This window comes from Neofelis nebulosa, chromosome 6, assembly GCF_028018385.1.
Source record: "Neofelis nebulosa isolate mNeoNeb1 chromosome 6, mNeoNeb1.pri, whole genome shotgun sequence".
Taxonomy (NCBI): domain Eukaryota; kingdom Metazoa; phylum Chordata; class Mammalia; order Carnivora; family Felidae; genus Neofelis; species Neofelis nebulosa.
In genome coordinates this window covers 98,067,751-98,095,437 of record NC_080787.1, presented here as the reverse complement: position 1 = coordinate 98,095,437, position 27,687 = coordinate 98,067,751, and the positions used below count along the sequence as shown (strand labels likewise).

General features: G+C 35.5%; 1 protein-coding gene across 7 annotated transcripts in view; it reads left to right on the top strand.

The window, feature by feature from the left end:
* HACE1 (HECT domain and ankyrin repeat containing E3 ubiquitin protein ligase 1) overlaps positions 1-27,687 on the top strand; it is a 122,457-nt gene that overhangs the window by 31,787 nt on the left and 62,983 nt on the right. For 6 of the 7 annotated variants that reach the window (XR_009263164.1, XM_058734830.1, XM_058734829.1 and 3 more), the window contains 5 exons: positions 7,269-7,351; positions 15,896-15,992; positions 17,028-17,129; positions 17,746-17,852; positions 24,297-24,447. Coding sequence is in view for 6 of the 7 variants with exons in the window: in XM_058734830.1 (XP_058590813.1) it covers positions 7,269-7,351; positions 15,896-15,992; positions 17,028-17,129; positions 17,746-17,852; positions 24,297-24,447 (540 nt within the window). In the remaining variant the exon portion in view is untranslated. The remainder of the gene's footprint in view (positions 1-7,268; positions 7,352-15,895; positions 15,993-17,027; positions 17,130-17,745; positions 17,853-24,296; positions 24,448-27,687) is intronic. The other variant, XM_058734831.1, reaches the window with a different exon arrangement.

The window sequence follows — 27,687 nt, the reverse complement described above, 5'->3', positions numbered from 1 at the left end:
TTATTTTTTAATGTTCTTTTATTTTTGAGAGCAAGTGAGGGAGGGGCAGAGTAAGAGGGAGACAGAGGATCCAAAGTGGGCTCTGCCCTGACAGCAGAGAGTCTGATACAGGGCTCAGACTCACAAGCTGTGAAATCATGACCTGAGCTACAGTTAGACACAACCAACGAGCCACCCAGGAGCCCCTGAAGTTTTGATTATTTTAAAAGCATATTTTGATGATCTGTGTTAGGCAAATAAAATGATTTCAGTTCAGTGTCATTCTTAAAATTATGTATTATGTTAAATTGGAAAATGTAGACAACCAGTTATCATTCAAGATATTTATGTTGGTATGCTTTTATATGTCTACATTTATACTGTAAGCCGCTGAGCTTAATTTTTTTCAAGTAAATGAGAAGTCACAAAATTTTGAAAACAGAAGAACTTAGGACTATTGTAAACCACAGGTCTTTTTTGAACTTCATGGTTTATAGTCACAATACAATAGACACAATGCAGTTTTTACAGAAGTATTTGTATATAGGGGTACAGGTGTGAGGAATTTGCTAAAGCACATTGACTCCAAATCTCTCGTAGAGAATCTTGTTAATTTTTCTGCATATCACTAGTTACTATCTAGCACAGTACATATTTTATTTGTTTTGTGTCTTGGTCTTCCTTTTCTGCTAGAACATAAACTTCATGAGGGCAGAGATTTTTGTTCATTGCTATAACTCCAGCATCTAGAGTTGTCTCTAGTACATAATAGACATTGGATTTTTTTTTTTTAAAGATGGAATGGACAAGACAAACACAGTACTATTTCAGCCAGTTTTTTCCTGCCATTTTCCTTCCATTTCTGAATGTTTGTCACTTTAAAATTTTGTGCCTTTAAGTGTTGTACATAGTGCTGATTCTTATAAAAGTTCGGGTTTAATTTGTTTCTACTGGTGAAAATCTCTGGTCTTGAGACCTGTTAGGGATTTTAGTGGTTAAATCTAGAATTATTTTCTTCAATTATGTTTTTCCTTATGCTTCTGTATAATTTAAAGTCCTCTAGTAGAGAGCTTTCATGTATTTATTTTAGTTTAATAAACACGCAGAGTTTCCTCCACCTGAGTTTTACTAGTTTCAAAGTTATTTTGCCCTTTGTATACATACAAGTAGTTCTACATAGACTGAAAATATTTTTTAAAAACTGTGATTTAGGTTATCTGTGACTTTCTTGCTCCTCCTCCTCTTCCATTTAACTGGTGATTGAATTCTAAATTATTCTTTCTCCTCCTGTTTCAGAGCTTTTACAAAAAGCAGTCTGTATACAAACCTGTTTTTTTAATCCTAAAGATTAATGACTTTTCAGTCATTTCAGTGCTACGAGGCAGAGGCAGTTTTCATTCTTCACATTCAAATCCTTTTATATACTATTTATCCTTACTCTAAAGGAACTGTTTTTTTCTCCTTGTTTGTCTTCAGGCAACATTCTAGGTACAAGTGGAACTGTTGAAAGCTTTTTAAAAATATATGTTTCTTGGGGTGCCTGGGTGGCGCAGTCGGTTAAGCGTCCGACTTCAGCCAGGTCACGATCTCGCGGTCCGTGAGTTCGAGCCCCGCGTCAGGCTCTGGGCTGATGGCTCGGAGCCTGGAGCCTGTTTCCGATTCTGTGTCTCCCTCTCTCTCTGCCCCTCCCCCGTTCATGCTCTGTCTCTCTCTGTCCCAAAAATAAATTAAAAACGTTGAAAAAAAAATAAAAAAAAAAATATATGTTTCTTTTAGTAGGTACATATTTTGATGATGTTAATTTTGTTAGAAAAGCAGAAAGATTCACAAATGGAAAAGAAAATGCTAGAATGAGCTATTTTTACTTTCTTGATCTTTTCTTAACAGAAATAATTTTTCATGTCTTCGTCAGATATTTCCTATAAGTGAGGATGTGATAGGAACAAATGATAGTTCATATTATAAGTCATGCTTTCTTGCTATGATTTGCCCAGTTTGTCTCATCACATTGTTGAAGAGAACAGTAGAGAGGAATAGTCTAATGGCTAAATTGTTTTTGTGCTCTCAAGTTCTACAGTATAGACACAAAAGTACTGTAAAAAGTATATGATTTAAAATGCATTATTTTAAAACTGAACACAAACAGCTGTCTAGGCACTTAAGTTTGACTCTCAAGTAGTTATTTAGTGGGGAATTGGTAGAATTAATGCAGTTTGTGAAAGTATGCCAGTTAGCCATAATACTATTTAGTAGTCTGAATTCAGAAAAATTAGAGTTCCTACTTTTTGGTAGGTAGCATAGTGGTTATGAATACAGGCTTAGGTTTAATCCCTGCAACCCTGTTTATTTGTATGTTGGGGTACACATTTCTTGACTTCTGTGAGACTCAGTTTTCTACTTTGAAAGTAGAAAGAATATCTGTTTCCTCACAGGATGTATTAAATTTATTAGCACAGTTTCCAGGCACATGTTAAGGTTACTTAAAATATTATAATATTGTATGTTTTACATTTTAAACATTTCAAACTGTATAATTTTTGTGAATGTATAATATGTTTTATTAATAATTAATTTCTGCTTCTATCTGGATTGCTTGGTTTTAATTGCATATTAGTACATATTTTCAATAAATTTGCTTTCATCTCTCTTGAGCCTTTTGAATTGTAGCCTGTGTCTAATTGCTGTAACAGTTAATGAACATTATTGTTGTTGTCTATCTCATTCTTCTTTTGGGCCATGCAGATGCAGCTTCTAGGTCAAAGCTCAGAAAGGAGAAAGTCATGATCAAAAGGCTTAAATAGGCTATGTCTTATAAAATACTGACCTAAATGCTTATTTTTCTTATATTTGAAAGTTGTGCTTGACTACTTGTCCTTAGTTTAAAGGAATTATATAGCTGATGATAAAGTCTTATGTAACAGTGTTTCTATTCCTCTTGGGATAGAAGTAAATAAAGTAGCAGTACTTGATATCTTTGTTTTAATTTTTATTTTTATTAAATTAAAAAAAAATTTAAATGTTTGTTTATTTATTTTTGAGAGAGAGAGTGCTAACAGGGGAGGGACAGAGAGGGAAACACAGAATCCAAAGCAGGTTCCAGGCTCTGAGCTGTTAGCACAGAGCCCAATGCAGGGCTCGAACTCACGAACTGTGTGATCATGATGTGAACTAAAGTCGATTGCTTAACTGACTGAGCCACTCAGGCAACCCTCTTTTTTTTTTCTTTTTTTAATGTTTATTTATTTTTGAGAGACAGAGAGAGACAGAGTGTGAGTGGGGGAGGGCAGAGGGAGAGGGAGACACAGAATCCAAAGCAGGCTCCAGACTCCGAGCATTCAGCACAGAGCCCAATACAGGGCTGGAACCCATGAGCCCTGAGATCATGACCTGAGCCTAAGTCGGACACTTAACCAACTGAGCCACCAAGGTGCCCCTGTGAGTACTGTTATCTTAAAATATTTTTATCAAAATCTTTGCAGTAAAAATGATAGTCCCTTGAACCACCATTTTTTGTGAAGCCATGATCACCAGGCAGCAATTTTCAACTCTTAGATTTTCCTCTGGTATCTGTTTCCAAACAATATGCTTCTATTGCTCTTTCTCAACTTTTAGGTAACACTGAATCATTTCTTGTCCTGGTTGAGTGAGGATTTAACTCCTTTAAATTCTCTTCCCATGCCTTCTTCCCCCATTTCTAAAATTATAGTGTACATTTTGGCTAGATAAGACTAGTTGTATATATAGTTAGGTAAATATTGTTTACTGCTGCGTCAAGTAATGAATTGTGATAACATTTTCTATCTAGGGTGACTACTTTTATTGAAGTTAATAATTGGCCTTGTTTAATTTTTCTTTTTATAAATCAGTAATTCTTCCTGTATGCTCCTACAAAGTATCTTAGTACTGTTTTCAACAAAGACAAATTCATTAATTATCACTTCCATTTTTTTTTTAACTTGGGAATTTCTTAGTTTCTCTTATTTATGTTCAATCCCAAATAGTCTAGATTTCGCATTTTCTACTTTGATGTGTTCCTTTGTTTTAGAGGAGGATATCCTCCAGTAGCTTCTTGGAAAAGGTGCATTGGAGGGAATTTTTTCCCTCAAATCTTACATAGCTCAGCATATTTTTTATTTAAAACCATGTATTTGAGTGCTAGTGTGGTTGGTTATAGGATTCTACATTGGAAGTTATTTACTTTACTTTTTTGAAGACATTTCATGTTTTAAATTCCAGTGTTGCAGTTGAGAAGTTTAGCGCTAATCTGATTTCTGTTTATCTCTGGAATCGTACATCCCTAGTATTCTGCAATTTCACTTTGATGTACCTTGTTGAAAGTCTTTATTATGTCAGACGCTTGGTGTGCCTTTTCAGTCTGGCACTGCAGGTCTTTCAGTTCTGAAAGTTTTCGATATTATTTCTTGATTACTTCCTTTTGGTTCCTCATTGTCTTTATTCTGGATTTTCACAGTGTCTCCCTGGATTGATCTACCAATTTCCCATTCTTCCCATTTTCTTTGTCTTTTTGTTTTACTTTCTTTCTTGTAGAGTTTTTCAACATTGTCTTTCTGAACTTCTCTTGAATTCATAGGGCGCCTGGCTGGCTCTGTCAGATGAGCCTGTAACTCTTGATCTCGAGGGTGGGGGGGAGGAGGGGTTGTGAATTTGAGCCCCACAGTGAGTGTAGAGATTACTTAAATAAATAAATAACAATACACTTTAAAAAAACTGTTTAACTTCTATTGAATTTTTGCTTCTTCCATCATATTTTTGATTTCTTATTCTCTGAATATTTTTTTTCAGCATCTTGTTTTATCCTATGGATATAATATCCTTTCTGTTTGAGGGTAATCTTATCTGATTTTTATTTTTTCTTTGGTTCCCTGTATTATCTTTATATTTTTGACTTCCTATTTCTGTTTGTTTTAATTTTTGTTTTTCAAGCTAGAGACCTACTTTTAGTTAGCCATCAGGTTAATTGTCTCTTAAATATTGTCTATCCATTTGTGTATAGCCGTGAGGCACTAAAATATTGGCTGGAAGCATTGTATACATGGGCTGCGTTTTGTTGGCTGGCCTCATGGTATGCTATGGTTTCTCAGTTTTGCCGCTATTGTTATTTGGGGCCTGAACTTTCTTTGTTATGGAGGCTGTCTGTAGATTTAGGACGTTTAGACATATCCCTGACCTCTACCTACTAGCTGCCATTTGTACTCTTTCTTCTGCAGTCATAAAAAAAAAAAAAAAAAAAAAAAAAAAAAAAGTCTCTCAGCATTTCTGAATGTTCCCTAGGGGACAACTGAGATATTTCATAGACACTCTGTAATGCCTTATTTGTAGTGGTGCCAGTCTTTAGAGAGGAAACTTTCAATCTCTGCCCTTTGAGGTTTTAAGCCTGGCTACTGGATTTTTGGGAGCCTACTGGAATATGGGGGTTGGAGGTTTTCACTGAATTGTTTTCATCATGGCTCCTTATCTCTGCTTTACCTGTATATCCTGCCTGCAGTCTAGAGCCTCCCATTTTACTTTGCCCAGAGAATAAACCTTCCTACTTTGAGATAGTATAGGGAGGGATAGTGTCTAACTCTACGGCATGGGGAGGAAAGGTCCTGGGGTAAAAGTTCAACTGTTTTTTATTATTACTATTTTTTAAAGTTTATTTATTTTGAGAGAGAAAGAGAAAGAACATGAATGGAGGAGGGGCAGAGAGGGAGAGAGGGAGAGAGAGAGAGAGAGAGAGAGAGAGAGAGAGAAAGAGAATCCCAAGCAGGCTGTGTGCTGTCAGCTTGGAGCCCATTGTGGGGCTTCAACTCACAACCTATGAAATCACAACCTGAGCCAAAACCGAGTTGGATGCCTAACCCACTGAGCCACCCAGGCACCCCACCAATTATTTTCTTTTAAGGCTTTCAACTGCTCTTCCTATTTTGAACTTTTTGTAACTATCCCCATCATCCAAGGTACTTGGTACTTCCAATTCCTGTATTTTCTGTGTTCTGTAGTGAGAATTTGGTGGTTTGTTGAAATCCACATTTGTAGGCACTTTGACTTCAGCTGTCTTTGATCTGCTAAGTCAGCTACTTTTCCTCCACTTGCTTGCCATTTTCCCAGAACTTACTGACTTACCTAGTATGCTGTTGTGTTCTTTCCCGTTCTTCCTTGTGGGTTTATAGTCTTATTATTTTGCTGACCTTGTGCTAGGTTTTAGAGCAGCAAAAATGAACATGTGTGTTCAATCCAAAAGTAATACTAAACAGTGTAATTCCAAAAACTTTTGGATTTTTACATGTTTTCTTCCTTTTTGCAGGAGAAACTCAAATGAGGATTAAAGGAATAAACCAGAAGAAATTCTTTTTTTTTTTTTTAAGGGTTTCAGGCGAGCCTCGTTCTCTCTCTAATTACTGATATGTATTTTTAAGATTTTATATTAACTTGATTTTCTTAGTTTGACTAAGATGATTGCAGAAGTAGAGCTTAGGAGACAGAGTATGGATGAATGAGACTATCAAAGAAACTGAGTCAGTATTGGTTACTGTTAATAGCAAAAGGACTTTGTAGTTTTTTAACATTTTGTACTTTAATATTTATGTTTAATAACTATGCTTGATTTTAAGAAAGGTATAGCTCTGGTACTTATTTTTGGCTTTTAGAGGCAAGAAATTCTGTAGTTTTTTTTTTTTTTTAAGTTTATTTATTTAGTTTAGAGAGAGACAGAGTGAGCGAGGGAGGGGCAGAGAGCAAGGGAGACAGAGAATCTCAAGCAGGCTGTGCACTGCCAGCACGGAGCCTGATGTGGGTTTGAACTCACAAAACTGTGAGATCATGACCTGAACCGAAACCAAGAGTCAGATGCTTAATCGGCTGAGCCACCCAGGCACCCCAAGAAATTCTGGTGTTTGATTTCAAATATCTAGAGCAGTGCTGTCCAATTTGCTAGCCATATGTGGCTATTTAAACTTGTTAATTATAGTAAAATAAAATTTCAGTTTCTCAGTTGTTGTAGCCATTTTTCAAGTCCTTGATAACTCCATGTGTCAGTGATTTTCTAGAGCCTTCCCAGGTTAACACAAGTTATGTTACATTATAATTCCACATATATTGTTTAGTGCCTGAGAGTCTTAGGAGAGCTAACCAAAAAGTAGAAGCTGTTCAGCCATCGTAATTGTCATGTTCCTACTTGTTCTGCTTTAAAATTTCACGTTGGGGCAAGAGAATTCCTTATATCTATTTAAACTGTGATAATTGTGTCTTTCTCTGTATTTACTTTTAATTGTTCTTTTCCCCCTCAGACAGTGCAGTGCTTGCTAGACAGTGGTGCTGATATTAACAGGCCAAATGTATCTGGAGCCACTCCATTGTACTTCGCCTGCAGGTATGATATTTTATATTTTCAGATGCATTAAAGAATGTTGTGTATCTGTTATGTTTCCAAGCACAGGCATTTCTTTACACTTTCTAAACCTCTCTTGTTTTCCCACAAATACTGCACTCCCTTAACTGTGTAAGGAAAAGTTTTTCTATTGTATTGCCAGTGTTTTTATATGTTATAGGTGGGAGCTTTTGATTCACTTGATTATTTAAATTTTAAACTAATTACTTAGTAGGTAATGAAAAAAGACATGTTTAAAATCCAGTGATTTCCAAAGTTTGCCTTATTAAGTACTAGGCATAAGCTATTAAAGTATGTCTTGGACCAGAGCCGTGTCTTTGTTTTCTTTGGATTTGTATATTTTTTTAAATGTTTTTAGTGTTTCTTTATTTTTGAGAGAGAAAGACAGAGGCAGAATGTGAGCAGGGAAAGGGCAGAGAGAGAAGGAGACACAGAATCTGAAGCAGGCTCCAGGCTCTGAGCTGTCAGCACAGAGCCCGATGTGGGGTTTGAACTCACGGACTGTGAGATCATGACCTGAGCCGAAGTTGGATGCTTAACTGACTGAGCCACCCAGATGCCCCTTGGATTTGTAACTTTTAAAAAAATCTTTGAATTTGTCTTGTTAGGTATTAAGTTATGCATTAAGTTATTTTTGCACTTCTGTCTTGGTTCATTTTCTTGGAGCATACATTTTGATTGTTCGTTCATTCATGTAATGAGAAAACATTGACTTAGCCACTCACTGTGTGCCATATATTATAGGCATTAGTGATACAGTAATAAACCTCAGTCCTTAAGGAGCTAACAATATAAAAGTTATACATATATTCCACTCCATAACCCCCCCCCCCCACATATATACATAATGTTACGTAAATGTAGTTTACAATTAGAAGCAGTTTACAGTATGCTAGTATTTCTTGTCTTTGGTTTGGATTATATGAATTGTGTTACTTATTTAGGCTCTTAAATTCAGATATAAAGGTCTCCAGAAGGTTCCTCTTTTGTTATCCTTCTTTCTGTTGTATATCATTTCATTGGAGGTTTATTTTAGACTAAAAGACCTGCTTTTGTTCTTGTTTAGCTTGTCTTTGGGGTCTCTAATGTTACTGTGATTACACTGGTTCAAATCATCATTGAACAACCTTGAATTAGAATACAAGGACTTTTGGATCTCTAGACTTTTATATCTTGTCTGAATCCAGCCATTTTCTTACAATTTACTTATGATTTGGTTGCTTGGCTAGGAAGCCAATTCCTTCTGTAGTGTCCTGAATTTATGAATAATGTCATTGTTTGGTTTCCTGAAATCATATCCTATCTTCAGGAGTTATCTCTAGATCAGTTCTTTCTTTGAAGCTTCAGATTTGAATGGCTACCTGCCTGATTTACATCATCGCTTGCAAGTCTTGTAGAATCTCAGCTGTCAGAATGTCCAAACTAGAGCCTTAGATTTTCCTTTTCAAACCTTTCATCCACCTTTTCTCATCTCAGTTATTGGAACCGTTATCCTTCTAGTTGTTTAAACCAGAAACTAGATGATGATTTTGTATTTCTGTCTGTCTCTCTCTCACCCTCAACTTGGAATTTATTAGTAAGTTCTGTAAATTTCACCTTCAGAGTATATTCTGAATCACTTAACTTCTTTCCAGCTCACAGAAGTGACCTTAGTTAATGTTGTTACCTCTCATCTAGAGCCCTGTAGCCATCTCTTAACTGGTCTCCCTTTCTCTATTGTTTCCCTCCCACCTGTCCGTTTCTCAGCAGCCAAAATGATCTTTTAAGAAAATGAATCGACTTTTGTCATTCTGTGTTTAAACCCTGTATTAAAACTTTTTCAGTGCCTCTGTCTGTTGCATACTCTGCCTTGCCTATGAGACCTGCATGGTCTGACCAATGTGCTTTTGCCACATTGGTTCTCTTTGAGTTTACCAAATGCAAGGGACTCTTTCTAGCAAGCTTTTCTGCATGCTGTTTGTTTTACCTCAGATGCTCTTCTCTAGTCTTCTTATGTGGCTGACTCTTTATGTCACAGCTTAACTGTTACATTTTAGGAAGGCAATTCCTGACCAGTCTAACTAAGTAGGCCTCTCCCCAAATTTTCTTTCACAGCATCACAATCCTTTCTTTTATACCACTTTGTATTTTGTAATTATTTATTTACTTTGTTTATGGCATGTCTCTCCTACTGGACTGGAAGCTCAATGAAAGTGAGAACTTTATTTTATTCACTGCTTTATATTCAATGTGTAGTACAGTGTTTTGCATTTAGATGCTTAGTAAGTGTTTTTTGAATGAATGATTTGCTGTAATTACATGTTTGAAAAATATCTTATATAAAATAATGCCCTGTATAGTAGTTAAATATAGGTATATTAGGGTTGTATAGAGCTTGGATATTCTTATAGTTAGTCTGAACTTAAAAGTATGGTAAAAGAATATTTTAGAAGTACTTTCTGTTAGTATTATATGCCCATCATTAACTTTTAATTTAGCAAATACTGGATCTCTTTGAACAGAGATAGTTAACCAAGTCTGATTGAAATTGAAACTAGAAAATAAATTTATCGTTGTAGCAGGATGATAGATATGGAACATGGTTCATTTGCAGGCAGACTTTTAATTCTATTTGTGATATCTAGATATAGGTATACATTCAACGTATTATTCCCTGTGTATTGTCTCTGATTAAATGAAAAGGGAAAGGAATGTGGGGGAATAGAACAAGTTGGCCCTATAGACAAATTGTAGATCTTTAAAAAGCTAAACTTAAATTAAGTTTTTATTGGTTGAGAGGTATTACTAGATATATCATCATATGTCTTATTTAAGAATCAACTACTGAAAAAAATTTTTTTTTGTTTTGAATTAAATTCGAAAGATATTGAGATATATAGTAGAAAGAGCCTTGGGAGGCAGGTTGCAGATCTCAGCCCCAAAGCTATGCAACTTTCATGAAATTTCTTGACCTCTGAAACTTCTGTTTCTTTGTGAAATAGAAATGCTGCTATCTGGCTTGTGGGACTGTAATGAGAATTAAATGAGATGGCTTATGTAAAGCACCCAGCAGAAGATTTTGCACTTAGGTATGATTCTGAACATAGATTTGTAGCTACTGCCAAGCATCTCCTTTCAGTTAGTGGAATTTCACAGTCAAAGCCATATAAAACAGCCCAAAGACTCAAAATTGTAAATTTTTAGAAAAGAAAAGGACCATTGGAAAATGTAGTCTCTTTGTTTTATTAGCAGTTCCAAAAAATACTGCAGTATATGTACTAGATGCACTTTAGCCAAGTTTTCTGATCATATTGCTTGAAAAGAGCCTAAATTCGGAGACTCAAAGTGCTTAAAAAATCAGTTCAAAGTGCTTTAGAAGTACTATACCATTCTTATTAAATCTTTGCCAACTTCCTGGTTTCCAGAAAATGCATTGGCATTTCCTTGAAGGGAGAATGATCTCAATCAATATTAAAAAAGTGGTTGAGGGGCGCCTGGGTGGCTCAGTCAGTTAAGCGTCCAACTTGGGCTCAGGTCTTGCCCTTGCAATTCGTGAGTTCCATCCAGCGCTGCATCTGGCTCTGTGCTGACAGCTCAGAGCCTGGAGCCTGCTTTGGATTCTGTCTGTCTGACTCTCTCACTCTCTCTCTCTCTCTCTCTCTCTCTCTCTCTGCCCCTTCCCCACTTGTGCTCTGTCTCTCTCTGCCCCTCAAAAACAAACATTAAAAAAAAAAGTAGTAGAATGGCAAAGAAAAATTATTCATTGGGCCAAGTTTTGCAGTTATTTGAACTGAAAAATCTTTTATGCAATACTCTGAGCAGTCTGTTATAGGTTAATCTTAATGTCTTATAATATAACAGGTGAGGCAGTTGATATCCTAATTGGGTTATGCAGATTTTGTATATTACTTAGCTCATGTTTTTTTCTTTTAATTTATTTTTGAAATGAAACATCACTTGATCGTGGGTGAGATTTTAATGTGGTTTTAGAAATAACTCCAGTTTTGTAAAAATGTCGTAATGGTACTTTTTTCCTTCATGCTAATTATCCATTTTGCTATATATGGTAAATAACTGATCATTTGGAGACTTTTTTTATTTTTTATTTTTTTAACGTTTATTTATTTTCGAGACAGAGAGAGACAGAGCATGAACGGGGGAGGGGCAGAGAGAGAGGGAGACACAGAATCGGAAGCAGGCTCCAGGCTCTGAGCCATCAGCCCAGAGCCCGACGCGGGGCTCGAACTCACGGACCGTGAGATCATGACCTGAGTTGAAGCCGGACGCTTAACCGACTGAGCCACCCAGGTGCCCCTTGGAGACTTTTTAAAAACCATGTATATTCAACCGTGTTCCATTTGTAGATGGTGATCTCTTCTGTTCATAGTGTGTGATCTCCATCATATTTTTTTCATAACATAAATCCCCTTGCACCTTATACATTATTCTCTTGAGTATTGAATTGTTTACTCTTTGAGGTAAAACTCTATGTTTATTCATCTTGGTGGAATAGTATGATATAGATGAAGGATTTGGAATCAAACTGATCTTGATTCAGATTCTCCTCTGTTATGTAATTGTTGATCTTGAGCAACTTAATGGTTTTCTCAACTGAAAAATAGAACGAATACTTATTTTATAACAGTGTCAAGATTAAGTCAGACTTTGTACAAAGAACTGAGCATCATGCTTGTCACCTAGTAGATCCTAAATCAGTTATGATTCCGGTCTTTTTTATGTTATTTTCTATAATAAACTACCTTATTTAATGCTTATTTGTCAAATGAATGGTACTTGAAGTTAAAAACTATAATATAATTCAACAAATGTATTGAGTGCATGTTATAAGCCAACTATCATGCTCTGTGTTATGGAACAAATATGTTGTCAAGTTTACAGTTTAATTGGAAAGATTGGATATGTGGGTATTAAATATCTGTAGAAGAAATGTCATTAAAGTTGAACAGATCAGCTTTGCACATCTGAGTTTCTCAGAAACAAGGGTTTTAGCAAAGATATCACTGTCTTCCCTAAATAAGTTAAGCTCAAGTTAGTTTCTTTTCACTTAGCTTTCCTTTTTAGGTATTATAAAGAATACAACAGTAATAATTGTAAAGTATTTGATATTAGCTATAGTATTTCTGTGTTGACCAGCACTCCCAGCTCAATGACAAATGATGCTTGATGAAGACTTTTCTTGATGTACAATAGTATAACTACTTTTGCCTTTGGAGAGATTGCAGATTTACTTGGTTTCTTGGTTTTCTGGTATAAATTAGATACTGCTCTTAGGTCAGTTTTGGCCTCTTGATACTTGCATTAAGCAAGATAATCAGTATTACAATAGAGTATCAAGAGAGTGGTATACCTATAATGTCTACTATTAGATTCATATTAGGAATCTATTAAATTTTTAAGATTTAAAATTTAAATATTTTTAGTTGTTTAATTCCATTTGGTTACAAATAATGCAGTGTCATTCTGTGAAAAAGAGTGAGTAGGCTTTTTTTTTTTTTTTTTTTTTAAACTTTCTGAGGCTGTGTGTCCTTTCTCTTTGGGAAATGACATACCTTTATAAGTATGTCATGTAGACTTGGTACTGTAGAAAGAGTACTGGTATAGACACCAGGGATCTAAGTTCTAGTTTCACCTATGGTTGAGTTAATAGTTCTTACCATCTACAAAATAAAAATCTTTGATCAGATACTCTTCCAAACTATATGAGTTCCTTGGGAATTTCTTAAAATTAGCTTTAAACTTTAGTGTCCCTGGATTGTAAATTTATTTTTTTATTGCCTAGTATCTGGGATCAGATTAGCTCTTTGAATAATGAGACTTAGAGTCTAGTGGTTGCTGTCCCCAAAGTAGCTTCCTCCTAGCTGAAAGAGTTGTGGTTACTGATTTTACTCCTACTAGAAAAGAGAACAATTAGAGAGAATGAGCATGTGGATAAGAGCACTGTTCATTTTAGGTCAAATTGAATAGCTGTCAACAAAAGCCAAACTGAGTGGGTTGATAAATGAAGGTTGAGCGCTAGATAGTATTTTTGGCTAATTAATCCCTACCACCACCACACCCCTCCCCCATTCTCTTATGTTGATATCTGTATTTTTGCCTTACTTCTTTCCATTTTATTTTATTTTTTACAAAGTATTAAAGTGCTATAGAATGTACTTGTTTTCAATATTGAAGGTTTTTTGGAGGTAAGAAGTCTAGAAACTTAGAGGGTGTGGTAGGAAGAAGGTTAGAGTTGCAAAGGGAATTGTTTGGAAGAAAACAAAGCAACATAAGCCTGAGTAGCAGCTGTTTATCCCAGAATATTATGATTTATTGTAGATAATGTGTCCTAAGTTCAATTCTAAGATTTAATAGGTCAGTTTCTTACCTATATAGTAAAAGTATGTTTTAACATTGGGAGAAGTTTTCCAGGTTGTTGAGGATGTAATTCAGATCATCCTCTCCATTAAAAAAATTTTTTTTGTTTATTTATTATTTTTGAGAGAGAGAGGGAAAGAGTGTGAGCAGGGGTGGGGCAGAGAGAGAGAAAGAGAGAGAGAGAGAGAGAGAGAGAGAGAGAGACACACACACACACACACACACACACACACACACACACACGGAATTCGAAGCAGGCTCCATACTGTTTTCCAGTGTGGCTGCACCAGTTTGCATTCCTACCAGCAGTGCAAAAGAGATCCTCTTTCTCCTCATCCTCACCAACATCTGTTGTTGCCTGAGTTGTTGTTAGCCATTCTGGCAGGTGTGAGGTGGTACCTCATTGTGGTTTTGATTTGTATTTCCCTGATGATGAGTGTTGCTGAACATCTTTTCATGAGTCAGTTGGCATCTGGATGTCTTCTTTGGAGAAGTGTCTATTCATGTCTTTTGCCCATTTCTTCACTGGATTATTTGCTTTTTGGGTGTTGAGTTTCATAAGTTCTTGATAGATTTTGGATGTTAACTCTTTATCAGATATGTGTTTGCAAATATCTTCTCCCGTTCTGTCAGTTGCGTTTTAGTTTTGCTGATTGTTTCCTTCACTGTGCAGAAGAAGCTTTTTATTTTGATGTGGTCCCAATAGATCATTTTTGCTTTTGTTTCCCTTGCCTCCAGAGATGTATTGAGTAAGAAGTTGCTGCGGCCAAGGTCGAAGAGGTTTTGCCTGCTTTCTCCTGGAGGATTTTGATGGCTTCCTGTCTTACATTTAGGTCTTTCATCCATGTTGAGTTTATTTTTGTGTATGGTGTAAGAAAGTGGTGCAGGTTCATTTTTCTGCATGTCGCTGTCCAGTTTTCCTAGCACCATTTGCTGAAGAGACTGTCTTTATTCCATTGGGTATTCTTTCCTGCTTTGTCAAAGATTAGTTGGCCATATGTTTGTAGGTCCACTTCTGGGTTCTCTGTTCTGTTCCATTGATCTGAGTGTCTGTTTTTATGCCAGTACCATACTTTCTTGATGATTACAGTCTTGTAGTGTAGCTTGAAGTCTGGATTGTGATGCCTCCAGCTTTGGTTTTCTTTTTCAAGATTGCTTTGGCTATTCGGGGTCTTTTCTGGTTCCATACAAACTTGAGGATTGTTCTAGCTCTGTGAAGAATGCTGGTGTTATTTTGATAGGTATTGCATTGAATATGGAGATTGCTTTGGGTAGTATTGACATTTTAACAATATTTGTTCTTCCTATCTAGGAGCATGGAGTATTTTTCTGGTTTTTTTTTTTATCTTCTTCAATTTCTTTCATAAGCTTTCTATAGTTTTCAGTGTATAGCCAAACTATGGAAAGAGCCCATATGTTCGTCAGTGGATGAATGGATAAAGAAGATGTGGTATACACACATATACACACACACACAATGGAGTATTACTCGGCAATCAAAAAGAATGAAATCTTGCCATTTGCAACTATGTGGATGGAACTAGAGGGTATTATGCTAAGCAAAATTAGTCAGAGAAAGACAAGTATCATATGATTTCACTCATATGAGTACTTTAAGATACAAAACAGATGAACATAAGGGAAGGGAAGCAAAAATAATACAAAAACAGGCAGGGGGACAAAACATAAGAGACTCTTAAATATAGAGAACAAACAGGGTTGCTGGAGGGATTGTGGGAGGGAGAATGGGCTAAGTGGGTGAAGGGCATTAAGGCATCTACTTCTGAAATCATTGTTGCACTATATGCTAACTAACTTGGATGTAAATTTAAAAATAAATAGTTTAAAAAAAATTATTAGTCTTCAGAGCTCCTGGGTGGCTCAGTCGGTTAAGCAACTCTTGGTTTCTGCTCAGGCTTCGTGGGTTTGAGCCCTGCATTGGGTTCTGTGCTGACAGCATGGAGACTACTTGGGATTCTCTCTCTCCCCACCCATTCTCTCCCTCTCCCCCACTTGCGCTGTCTTTGTCTCTCTCAAAATAAATAAAGTTAAAAAAATTCTAACCCCCCAAAACCTTGTTAATCCTCTGTTGATTCATATTAACTGTTTATAATTCATAGAAAAAGACTAAATTAAAAAGATTACTTTTTTAACATGGCTTTTTCTATACAGTCATGGTCAGAGAGACACAGCACAGATTCTCCTGTTACGAGGAGCCAAATATCTGTCAGATAAAAATGGAGTAACGCCTCTGGATTTATGTGTACAGGTATGCTGTTAGTGTATATTCTTAGCCTTTTATTTTATAATAGAAATTGAGGTTGGTAAAACCACTTTCCTGAAATGAGAAAGATTTTTATTCTGTTTTGTTCTGATTTTATTCTATTTTATTTTAGCTTTTTTTTTAAAAAAAAGAATATGATCCTTAAATAGGAACTATGGCATTATAAGAAATATATATTGGCCTTCATCTCAGTTCCTGACACAAGAGCTTCTAAGGCTCCTAGAATCTCCAGGGTGATAAGAATGTCTTTTTGTACGTGAATGAGATGGCTGGTGGCTAAAAGCCTCTGAAAGCTTCAGCATGGGGGCTGGTTGCCAGGGGAACCAACCATGTGACTATAGGGCAGTGTCCTATCCCATTCCCTGTGAGGTAAGAGGGAGTGGAGATTGAGTTCAGTCATCAATGACCAATATCCTGCCTATGTAATGGAACTTCCATAAAAACCGTATAAACAGTGGGGTTCTCAGGGAGTATCCAGGTTGGCAAACACATCAAAGTTGTGGGATGGTGGCATGCCCGGAGAGCGCGTGGAACCTCTGTGCCACTTCCCACATACCTTACCCTATGCATCTCTTCCATTTGGCTGTTGCTGGGTTGTATCCTTTATAATAAACGGGTAATATTGAATAAGGTGTCTCCCTGAATTCTGTGAGCTGTTATCAAACAGCAAATAGCAGATTATCAAACCTGAGGAGGTGTTTGTGAGAAATCCTGACTTCTAGCTGGTTTAGTCAGAAGTATAGGTGGCCTGAACTTGTGAATGACTTCTAAAGGAGGGGGCGCTCTTATGAGACTGAGCTCCGAACCCATGGAGCCCGTGCTCACTCTGGCTAGTTTGTGTTTGGATTGAATTAAGTTGTATGACGTTCAGTTGGTGTCCACAGACAGTTGGGAAATTCTTGGTGTGGAAACCTAAACATACAGTGTCAGACTGGTATGTAGAGGAAACCAGTTTTCCTTTAGGAACTTTTTAAAAATCTAGATAAGTTTAAATCTATTTTTTTTTTTTTTTCTTTTTAGGGTGGCTATGGAGAGACTTGTGAAGTATTAATTCAGTATCACCCTAGGCTTTTCCAGACAATTATTCAAATGACACAGAATGAAGATCTCCGAGAAAACATGGTGATGTAATTGTGCTAATAGCTTGTAAAAGAATAAGCCTTATTCATGCTTATCATATATGGCATTTTAGAATGTGCTTGGTAGTTTTATTATTACAAGTATTTTAATAATTCAAATTGTCTGCATTATAGGAAAGTATGAATTATACACTAATAAACTTTGTGCTGATATTTAGCCCTGTGAATCTTCTGTCCTCTGGGTCTTTGGTTTTTGCTTAAAATAATTAGAATTTTCCCCAGAGGTAGGGGAAAGTAATCTAAGGAGGAATATCATAGTATCATTAGTAATCACTAGTTTATTGAGTTTATTTGTAATAGTTTTACTCGTTGAAAAATTGCAGAGTTTGAATTTCTCTTATATTTTAGAAGTTTGGAATTAAGTTTCTGTAAATGAACTTGGTGATTTCTGTTTATATTTTCTATTGCTTTTTTACTGGGTAATTTTGAAAAGATTTTTTGTCATCTTTGTATTAGTTTTGTAAGGCAAAATAACTGTAAAGGAGTTGATTTAAACTAAATGGCTTTGGGATACTTTTTAAACTAATAGGTACTTACTTTCTTGATAAAGTTTAATGGATTATTGTGTAATCACATTTTTTTATTTGTAAAAAATTTAGTTACGACAAGTTCTGGAACATTTGTCTCAGCAAAGTGAAAGCCAGTACCTGAAGATTCTAACAAGCCTTGCTGAAGTTGCCACAACAAATGGCCATAAACTGCTTAGGTAAGTGTTTCAAAATATAAGCAAATCAATAGGCAGCAGAATCTGTCAGCTTTGTCTCCTTTCAGGCTTTTCTGGGAATAGTTTATTTTGTTGGATGTTTTTGTCAGTGGTAAGATGTTCTAAAATTTTGCTGACTTATTATTGTTTTGTTTTAACGGACCAGAGCAATCAACTATTACTGGGAAATTTTAGTCTCTCTAGAGTGAAGAAAAATAGGGACTTACCTTGGATTTGGATAGGTTTCTAAAATTTTATAAAATGATAGGTTAGTCATCTAAGTAAAATATACATGAAGAAGAATCAAGGAAATTTAGGAGTCTTTTGTTGTTGTTCCTCCCCCACGAAAATAGTTTGGGAATCAAATCGTGATCTCTAATTTATAGAACTCTGGGTACAGGCTACTGTTCAGGGTCTCAGCATACCTTCATGATTCCTTACAAAGTGTTTGCCCTAAACTGTCCCCCTCTGTTCAGTTCTTTATTCTTTCCAAAAGACGCTATGGTTTTAATGGCTGATTTTTATGTTCTTGGAGGTAATACCTTTATATTACTTGCATTTCTATATATGCCTTTTCCTGCAACTTTACATTATTGTATATGGTTAGCTGCCCCAAATAGGAACAAACAGCCCCTTAGAAACGGTTAATGTATTCTTTCTTAGCTTATAAATTTGGCCTACTTCTAATATGGATGCTTTTCCCTGGGTAGTTTTCATTTCACTTCTCTTAATACACCCAACTCTTAGAACAGGTCATGGTCTTATCTCTGTGATCGCAACTGGAGTTTCTTCCTCCCAACTCCATGATATTTCTATATATCAGCTACATTGTCAAGTCCATTATGTTAGCCCCTTGTTTCTGTCGTCCTTTGGGGTTTTCATATACTCAGACCAGAATCACACTCTATAACATTTATGTAGAAGGATCTTTGCTAGGCCCCTTAAACTTCATGGTACCAAGGTTACCCTCTTGTTTTCTTTTAGCCATTAAGTCTTTCTTCAGTTCTACTCACTATACTATTTGCTAATTTTTTATAATTCAGTTTCTAACTTTGAGACTACTTAAAATTCTTTTTATGGGATTCATTGAATTTCACCTTTATATAATGTTCTCATTTTATTTAGTCGTTTCCATTAATCCATTTATTTGATGAGGGCTTTCTGTGATTCAGACATACTAAAGGCATGGCTCAGAAGTCTGCCAGACTCAGGTTTAAATCCAGATATCACTATTTACTGTGTGATCTCAGCAAGTGACTGTTTTGAGTTTCCCTTTTTCATCTACCCATCCGTCTAATACATATTTTTGAGTGCCTACCATCCCCCCAGGCCATCTGGTAGATGATTGTGAATAAAACAGACAAGATCTCTCCCTGTATTTAATTTACAGCCTAGTCAGGATTTTGTTTCCTTATTGGAAAATGATAGTAAATATCTTCTTAATGAATTGTTGTAAAAATGTAATGATAAAATACTGTAAAGTGCCAAGCATAATGTTTGGCCCATAGTTGAGATGGTGATGATGATTATATAAATGGAAAATGCCAGAGATAATGATGATTATTTTAAACACCCTGTTTTCCTATATTAGAAAAATGTCCTGTTTTTTTCTACCTAAATCTTTTGTCCTATTTTTTGCTTTTCCACAGTAATGAGAAGGCCTATGTTTTTAAATGTTTATGATTTTATTTTAAGTTCACCTTTAATACTTACAACCAGACACTAAGCTAAGGAGCATTGAAATACATTATTTTATTTAAACCTCACAATAATTTTATTTAGGTAGTAATTTCCATTTTACATGGAAGAAAACTGAAGTTAGCAATTGACCAAGCTAATACATAGAAGAGTGAGGATTCCTATTCTCATTAATAGAGAGCAGATTCTGGGTTCCAATCTAGCTCTTAAAAGTAACAGGGAGAGGGGCACCTGGGTGTCTCAGTCGGTTGAGCGTCGGACTTCGGCTCAGGTCATGATGCCACAGTTCGTAAGTTCAAGCCCTGCGTTGAGCTCTGTGCTCACAGCTCAGAGCCTGGAGCCTGCTTCAGATTCTGTGTCTCCCTCCCTCTGCCCCTTCCCCGCTCATGCTCTGTCTCTCTCTGTCTCTCAAAAATGAATAAACATTAAAAAAAAAAAAATTAAAAAAAAAGTAACAGGGAGATGAGTGGAACAGAAGTACGGTAGGAAAAAGGGGCCATGGCCAGAATGAGTTTTAAAACTGTTTTAGTAAACTGCACTGCCTCACCACCTACAGTGCTACTTTTCAAATGCTCTATGAAATCTGTTAATTATGGCCATTTTGGGGCTCTAAGTATCTTTTTATTTTTCTAAATGTTTATTCATTTTTGAGAGAGAGTGGGGAGGGGAAGAAAGGGGGACAGAGGATCTGAAGCAGGCTCTGCGCTAACAGCGGCAAGATCATGACCTGAGCCGAAATCTGACGTTCAGCCTACTGAGCCACCTGGTACCCCTAAGTATCTTTTTCTTGAGATTGGTAGTGAGTATTGGTTATTAGAATTATATTAGAATTTATTGTGTTGTTTACTGTTTTGGAAAGTCCCGTGTTTCTCCTTTACTACCTTTACCTGACACTGTTACCACCCTCGCCAGTTGTGTGGGTTCTTCATTCCCCACACCAGGCAATTCTTTAAACACCAGCTGTTGTACAGCTTTTCTCAGCTTTGAAAACTATCCATCTAGATAGAGACACATCAAGTCTCATAGGTTAAGGACTCTTTCTTATGAGACTGCTCCCACTTTCAGATGCCAATTCCAAGTAGTAAATCCCCAGGTTAGCCATAACTTCTGTCTGACTTCACTACAAATTAGAAGTTCTCATGACCTCCTTCCCCTTGGGTTTGGTTATTTTTTAGAACAGCTCACAGTATTCGGGGAAACACTTATTTAGATTTACCAGTCTATTAAAAGACACAATAAAGGATGCAGATGATCAGCCAGATGAAGAGATACAAAGAAAAAGGTATTGGAGGATCTAGAGCACAGGAACTTCTGTCCCCATGGAGTTGAGGGTGTCACCCTCCCAGTATGTGGACGTGTTCACTAATCTGGAAGTTCCCTGAACCCCATAGTTTTGGGCTTTTTGTGGAGGCTTTACCCTGTAGGCATGTTGATCATTAACTCCATTTCCAGTCCTTCTCCCCTCTCTGGATAACGTGGGGTGGGGCTGGAAATTCTAAGCTTCTAATCGTGGCTTAGTCTTTCTGGTGACCAGCCTCCATCCAGGAGCCCACTAAGATTCACTTCAGTAGAACAAAAGACAACTGCTGTCACCCAGGAAATGACAAGAGATTTAGGAACTCTGTATCAGGAACAGCAGTCAAAGACCAGATATTAGAACAAAAGATGTTCCTAGTGCTCTTATCAGGAAATTATGAGGGTTTTAGGAACTTTGTACCAGGAACCAGGGGTAGAGACCAATATATATGTTTTCTATTGCCTCACAGCTGCCAAGGTGTAGAATAAGAGGGTCTCGAATACAAATTACTCCCTCCTGAGGGTTTATGTTTCATGGTACTTTTGCAAATTGTCTTCCTTTTGTTCATTAATTTATAAATCATTTTATGCTTCTTAACCCACAATGGGATATAATTTTGGCCAGTTTAATAGAAATTTTAATTAAGAAAACTGATTCAAATATATATTTAGTGACAATTGAGAAGTTAATTAGCTTACTTTTGAAAAAATGGATAGCCTTTTGTCTAACCAATTCTGGGAATATTTACTAAAGATAATAAATATGTACTTAAAATTTTTTTTTAATGTTTTTTAAAATTTATTTTTGAGAGAGAGAGAGAGAGACAGACAGACAGGGAGACACAGAATCTGAAGCAGGCTCCAGACTCAAGAGTGTCAGCACAGAGCCCGACACAGGGCTCGAACTCACAAACCGCAAGGTCATGACCTGAGCCAAAGTTGGACACTCAACCAACTGAGCCACCCGGGTGCCCCTAGATAATAAATATTTATTTGCAGTCCCTTTTGCACATAATGTGTTTGACTAAATAAGTGAATTATCTTACTTTCTGTATACCTATGATTAAAGATAAAGATAGTTATCAATGTGCAAATGAACAGAGAAATCACAGCTGTTTGCTTAGTAAGACATTGAATGAAAGTATACTTTCACATATAAACCAAAGGTAAGTTCATTGATAGGGCCTTGATTTAGGAAACTAATGTTAAAACTTTTATATTGAGACCTTATGGCTTGGGAAGAAATTATCATTTTATGATCAAGTGGAGAAAGATATGAAGTTTAGATTTTGTGATATTTTTGTATAATACTAAAGATATTTCACTTGTTGTAAAGTGAAAAATAACATTTTTTAAATCAGTGATTCAGCTTGGAAGAATTTTAAACTGGTTATAGTAATATAAAATTATTAGATAGTGTTTATAATTGAGAGTCGTATTCAGATTCCATTGTTCAGAAAATACTTCTTAAGTCATGAAATGTTTCCTAGGTCAGTTATTTAAATATTTAAATGTATGGTAATTTTGCAGAGGAAAGTCAAATTCACCTCTTTCTCATAGAAAAATTTGAGAGTCATCATAGTTAACTTTTCCAATAGTCACAACACAATAAAAGAAGGAAGTAGTTTCAGTCAAACTACATTTCTGTTTTGTTAGTCTCAACAATCTTATGATATAAAATTAGAAACACTTCATAAAGACAAATACATAAAAATCAATACAAAGTTACTAAAACAAAAAATTTTGTTAATATGATGTAGGTATCCCAGTTCAATACAGTATGGATAGCAGTAACTGTCATATTTTACTAACAGTTGTAACTGATAGCTAATTTTTATTGAATATTTTTAACAATTTAATAATTCTTAGAATGAGAAACAACATGAATATTGAAGTGAAAATGTCAGGAAATTTTGGGTTCACATGTCACCAGCAGAGAAAATACGCTCTAGTTGGCACTTACACACTGGAATTCTTAGAAGTAGGCATTTGCTATTTCCACATTACTTATGCATTTTATTTATTTTATTTTATTTTTAAGTTTGTTTATTTATTTTGAGAGAGAGAGTGAGTGAGGGAGGGGCAGAAGGAGACGGAGAGACAGAATCCAAAGCAGGCTCTGCACTGCCAGCACAGAGCCCAACACGGGGCTTGAACCCAAGAACCGTGAGGTCTTGACCTGAGCCGAAACCAAGAGTCGGACGCTTAATCAGCTGAGCCACCCACTCCCCCTACTAATCCTTTTAATTATTATTATTGACGTATAGTTGACATACAATGTTGTGTAAATTTCAGGTGTATAACATAGTCATTCAACAATTCCATGTTACTCAGGGCTCAACATGATATGTATAGTTACTATATGTCACCATACAGTGTTATTACAGTATTATTGAGTATATTCCCTATGCTGTACTTTTCATCTCCTTGACTTTTCATCTCTATGAGCTGGGTAAAATACACTTGGGAGAATTTAGGGTAAGCTATGATAATTAATATATACAATCATAACCATTCTGCCCAAAAGTTTATGTAACTCTTTACTCTGCTTTGTGCTACCGTTAAAATACAAGATAACTGATGTTAGAGATTCCAAATTAACCCCCTGAACAAAAACAACAAACATTTTTTTTTTTAAAGATCTGTCACTGGTTTCAATACAGATTTAGCCTAACTCCTACAATTTCTCTATGGAAGAATAGTTGATTGATATTTGTAACGACGAACAATTCCCAGGCACTATAAAATAATGAAGGGGTTTTTGATTTGTCAAAGAAGGTTTATATTATATTCAGTATTGTTGTGTTAATTGGATTTGAGTTCTTTTTTTCTTCACAGTGGTGTGTATATCCTATATTTATGTAGAGTCATAAGACTACTAAGACTACCATTAGAGAACTTCCTTGATGCTGATATTAACTTTAAGATTATTCAATTTGTAAGTGTTCTGCTATATGTGAACAATTGGTTACTATTCTGGGGTGAGGAGGGGAAATGAGGTTATGGATAGAGTAGAAAGTTCAGCTTCTACAATGGAGTTGTAGGTTGACTTGAGCACATAATCAACATTTCTATTTCTCTGTGAAATGTCCTCAGAATTCCTAAGAGTCCGTTTAATTTATAAATATACTTTTGGAAGTGAAAGTTAGAGATTGCTTAAAGTTGATGCCTCAAGAAACCAACTGTTGGTGCTTTCCTTCATATTTGTGCTTTGATTATTGGTTCTATTCTGGTTGCTTAAACATTAACAATTCATTCATATGCAATCCAAATAATGTATAGCAACTTCCTATTAAACAAAGCATTCCGTTCCCTATCACAATAGGAAGGAACTTCGCTAGTTATATTAGGAAACAGATGATTAATGTGATGAAAATGTTTTAAATTAAGTATTTTAAGATGTGATTTGTTTTATTCCACCTAACCTGTTCGTATTTTAACTTTTATTTTCAGCTTGTCTAGTAATTATGATGCTCAAATGAAGAGCCTTTTAAGGATTGTGAGGATATTTTGTCATGTCTTTCGAATTGGTCCATCCTCTCCCAGTAATGGAATCGATTTGGGCTACAATGGGAATAAAACTCCAAGAAGCCAGGTGTTCAAGGTCAGAAAAGTATATGATGTTGTTAAGAAGATAGACAAAAAAGAGATGAATTTGACAAAGCATGCATTCATTAGTCAGAAACCTCATAAACTAAGTTTGGTTCATACTCCTATCACATTTTAAGTTAGACACACATTTCTCCTTTCATCCCTGTGTAATCAACAGCAATTCTTAAGTGGTAAGCTTTCTGTATTTTTCTTACAAGTAACATTTTAATTCCATTAGTGTTGTATTCAAAGGGTAAAGATACTTAATACTTAAATCTACTTTTTTTTTTTTTAATTTTTTTTTTCAACGTTTTTTATTTTTATTTTTGGGACAGAGAGAGACAGAACATGAACGGGGGAGGGGCAGAGAGAGAGGGAGACACAGAATCAGAAACAGGCTCCAGGCTCCGAGCCATCAGCCCAGAGCCTGACGCGGGGCTCGAACTCACGGACCACGAGATCGTGACCTGGCTGAAGTCGGACGCTTAACCGACTGCGCCATCCAGGTGCCCCAAATCTACTTTTTTAAATTGGATTACAGGTTTTAAATGTAGCAATATGCAGCCATCATGCTTTTTAAAAAATTATTCAGAAGTAAAGAAAATAACTAGTTTTCTTTTTTTTCCTTGTGTCCATTTTTTTTAAAGTTTTTATTTTAATTCCAGTTAGTTAACATACAGTATTATGTTAGTGTCAGGGGTACAATATAGTGATTCAGCAATTTCATACATCACCCAGTGCTCATCACAAGTGTCCTCCTTAATCCCCATCACCTGTATAACCCATTTCTTCTCCCCACTCCCTTCTGAAAATACCTAGTTTCTATTTAGAGGTTATTATTGCATATTTTCAGAAGGGAGTTAATGTGTGTGTCCATATATGTGTTTTAAAAGTAAGTTTACTTTCATTTCCTGTGTTTACTACCAGTTAATTCCTGGGATCACTTCAAGGAAGAATCATTGAGATATTTTCTTTTCTCTTCTTAAAAATTAAAAAATATATATTTATTTATTTTGAGAGAGAGAGAGTACAAGCAGGGGAGGGACAGAGAGAGAGGGAGAGAGAAAGAGAATCCAAGCAGGCTCATCAAAGTCAGCGTAGAGCCTGATGGAGGTATCAATCTCATGAACTGTGAGATCATGACCTGAGCCAAAATCAAGAGTTAGATGCTTAACCGACTTAATCACCCCAGCACCCTGAGATATTTGCTTAAAATATTTGTATTGCTTCAGCTGCTTCCTGTAAGACCCAAGACAGTGTTGCTACCTAAGTTAAAGTATAATTTTATGAATTAAGCAAAATGAATGTGACTATAATTGTTATTGTTAAGGCTTTTTTTTTCTTGAGGCGTATTTTTAAATAACTCAGATTTTGGACAAATGTGTAACTTTATAACTGTTTTCATATTAGCTTTTTAAAGGTAACTTATCTTAAGAAATTTTCATGGTATAAAATTTGCTTTTGGGTTCATGAAGGTTTGTATTTCTTTAAATAATCTTTCGAGTATAAATATAGGTTATCTATCCAAAAAGTGATATAAACATTTTTATTTGTCACTTTCTAAAAAACTAGTTATGATTGACAGCTTTACTGTCTGTAAAATTTGAAGTAAAACTAATGACCAATGCTAAGTGATTCTTTTCTTACATGGAACTTTTTGGGCACCTACAAATAAGTGCTTTGTAAGCATTTTGACACTGGTGGATTTTAATAGCTAAAATAGGTACAATAGGCTTTTAGAAAGATGTGTGTAAGGGTCTTGCATCTGTTTGTGTTCTTCACTGTTTCTAAAGAGTTAGTGCAGAAAAGAGTTTTCATCATCTGTTTGTGTGTGTGTGTGTGTGTGTGTGTGTGTGTGTGTGAGAGAGAGAGAGAGAGAGAGAGAGAGAGAGAGAGGGAGAGAGAGAGAGAGAAAGAGATTGATTCTTATTTTTTTCCTTTTTTTCCCCTATTGTGCCACCTCCTGGAAGAAGGCAGTTATACAACTTTTTGTAATTCAAATTTTGGCTTTTCACATACCACTTCTTCAATACTAGTTTGGAGTCATAAGTGACTATCTTTGTAAAATTTGAATCTAAATATTGATCCACTATTTTGTCAGTGTTATTTTAAGTGAGTTTTACTGCTTAAATAGTCACATTACATGCATTTGTTCTTAATGTATTCTGGTATGGCTTGTGCTGATTTAATTTTCTGCTTATCCTTTCTACTTATCTATAATGATGAATAGAAAATCAAATCAGGCATAGATAAAGTCACTATTCTCCAAATTGGGTGTAGATTATATTCACTATTGTCTGTTTTTTGTTTTTGTTTTTGTTTTTTTTGGTTTTTTTTGGTTAAAATTTGAGTCTACCATGTGTTTGCTAATGATCAGAAAATAAGTATGTGTTAATTCGTAGCATCTCTATAGGAATTTTGTGCTTGATTTAAAATGTTAGTTTCCTATTTAGCCAGTCAATACTGGTATAACAGAGTAGAAAAGGGTATCCCTGGTTTCTTTGAGTTTTTCTTTTGTGAAATCTAAACTCTGTTTTGATTATTATATCAATGACATATATATTACAAAAAGCTCTTTTTTTTCTATCTTATTTCATTTGTTAGTATCTTTTTTTAAGGGATTGTTTTATGCATCATTGACAACTGCTTTTGCCTTGACTGTTTTTTTTTTTTTTTTTTTTAATTTTGACCTTACACTTCGGTAAAACATTTTTATTACAAAACTACCTACGTTTTTAAAAACATTAAATGTTACTCTTAAAAATTTATTAGTCTCTTGACATATAATTTTATGAATTATATTTTATGACTGGAGGATGACAAAATGATGCCCTCCCACTTACAAGGATAAAAAATAGAAACTACATTGTCATCTATTTATATAAAATCTTCTGTTCATTGTGGGGTGATTCAGAGTTGTAAAGATCATAACCATTTCCTGAGTTCCTGCAATGTTAGACTGGAAAATACCATTTTAATTTTTACCACATTTTGTCTAAGGTAGCCATTGATCCCTACTTTCCATTTCATTAACTAGGTACTCTAACATGTCACTTTATTGTTAGGATTAACTAATGGGTTTTCCATTACGAATGAGTGGGTTTATAGGCCATGTGGTTTTAGTAGGTGAAATTGTTTAACATCCTGTTACTAGTTTTCTGATTTATCTTAGAAATCTTTTAAGTTAATCTTAACACTTAGCCATTTTTTCAGTGTTAAGAGATTTTTATCTAATGCCTTGGGAACTTCGGAG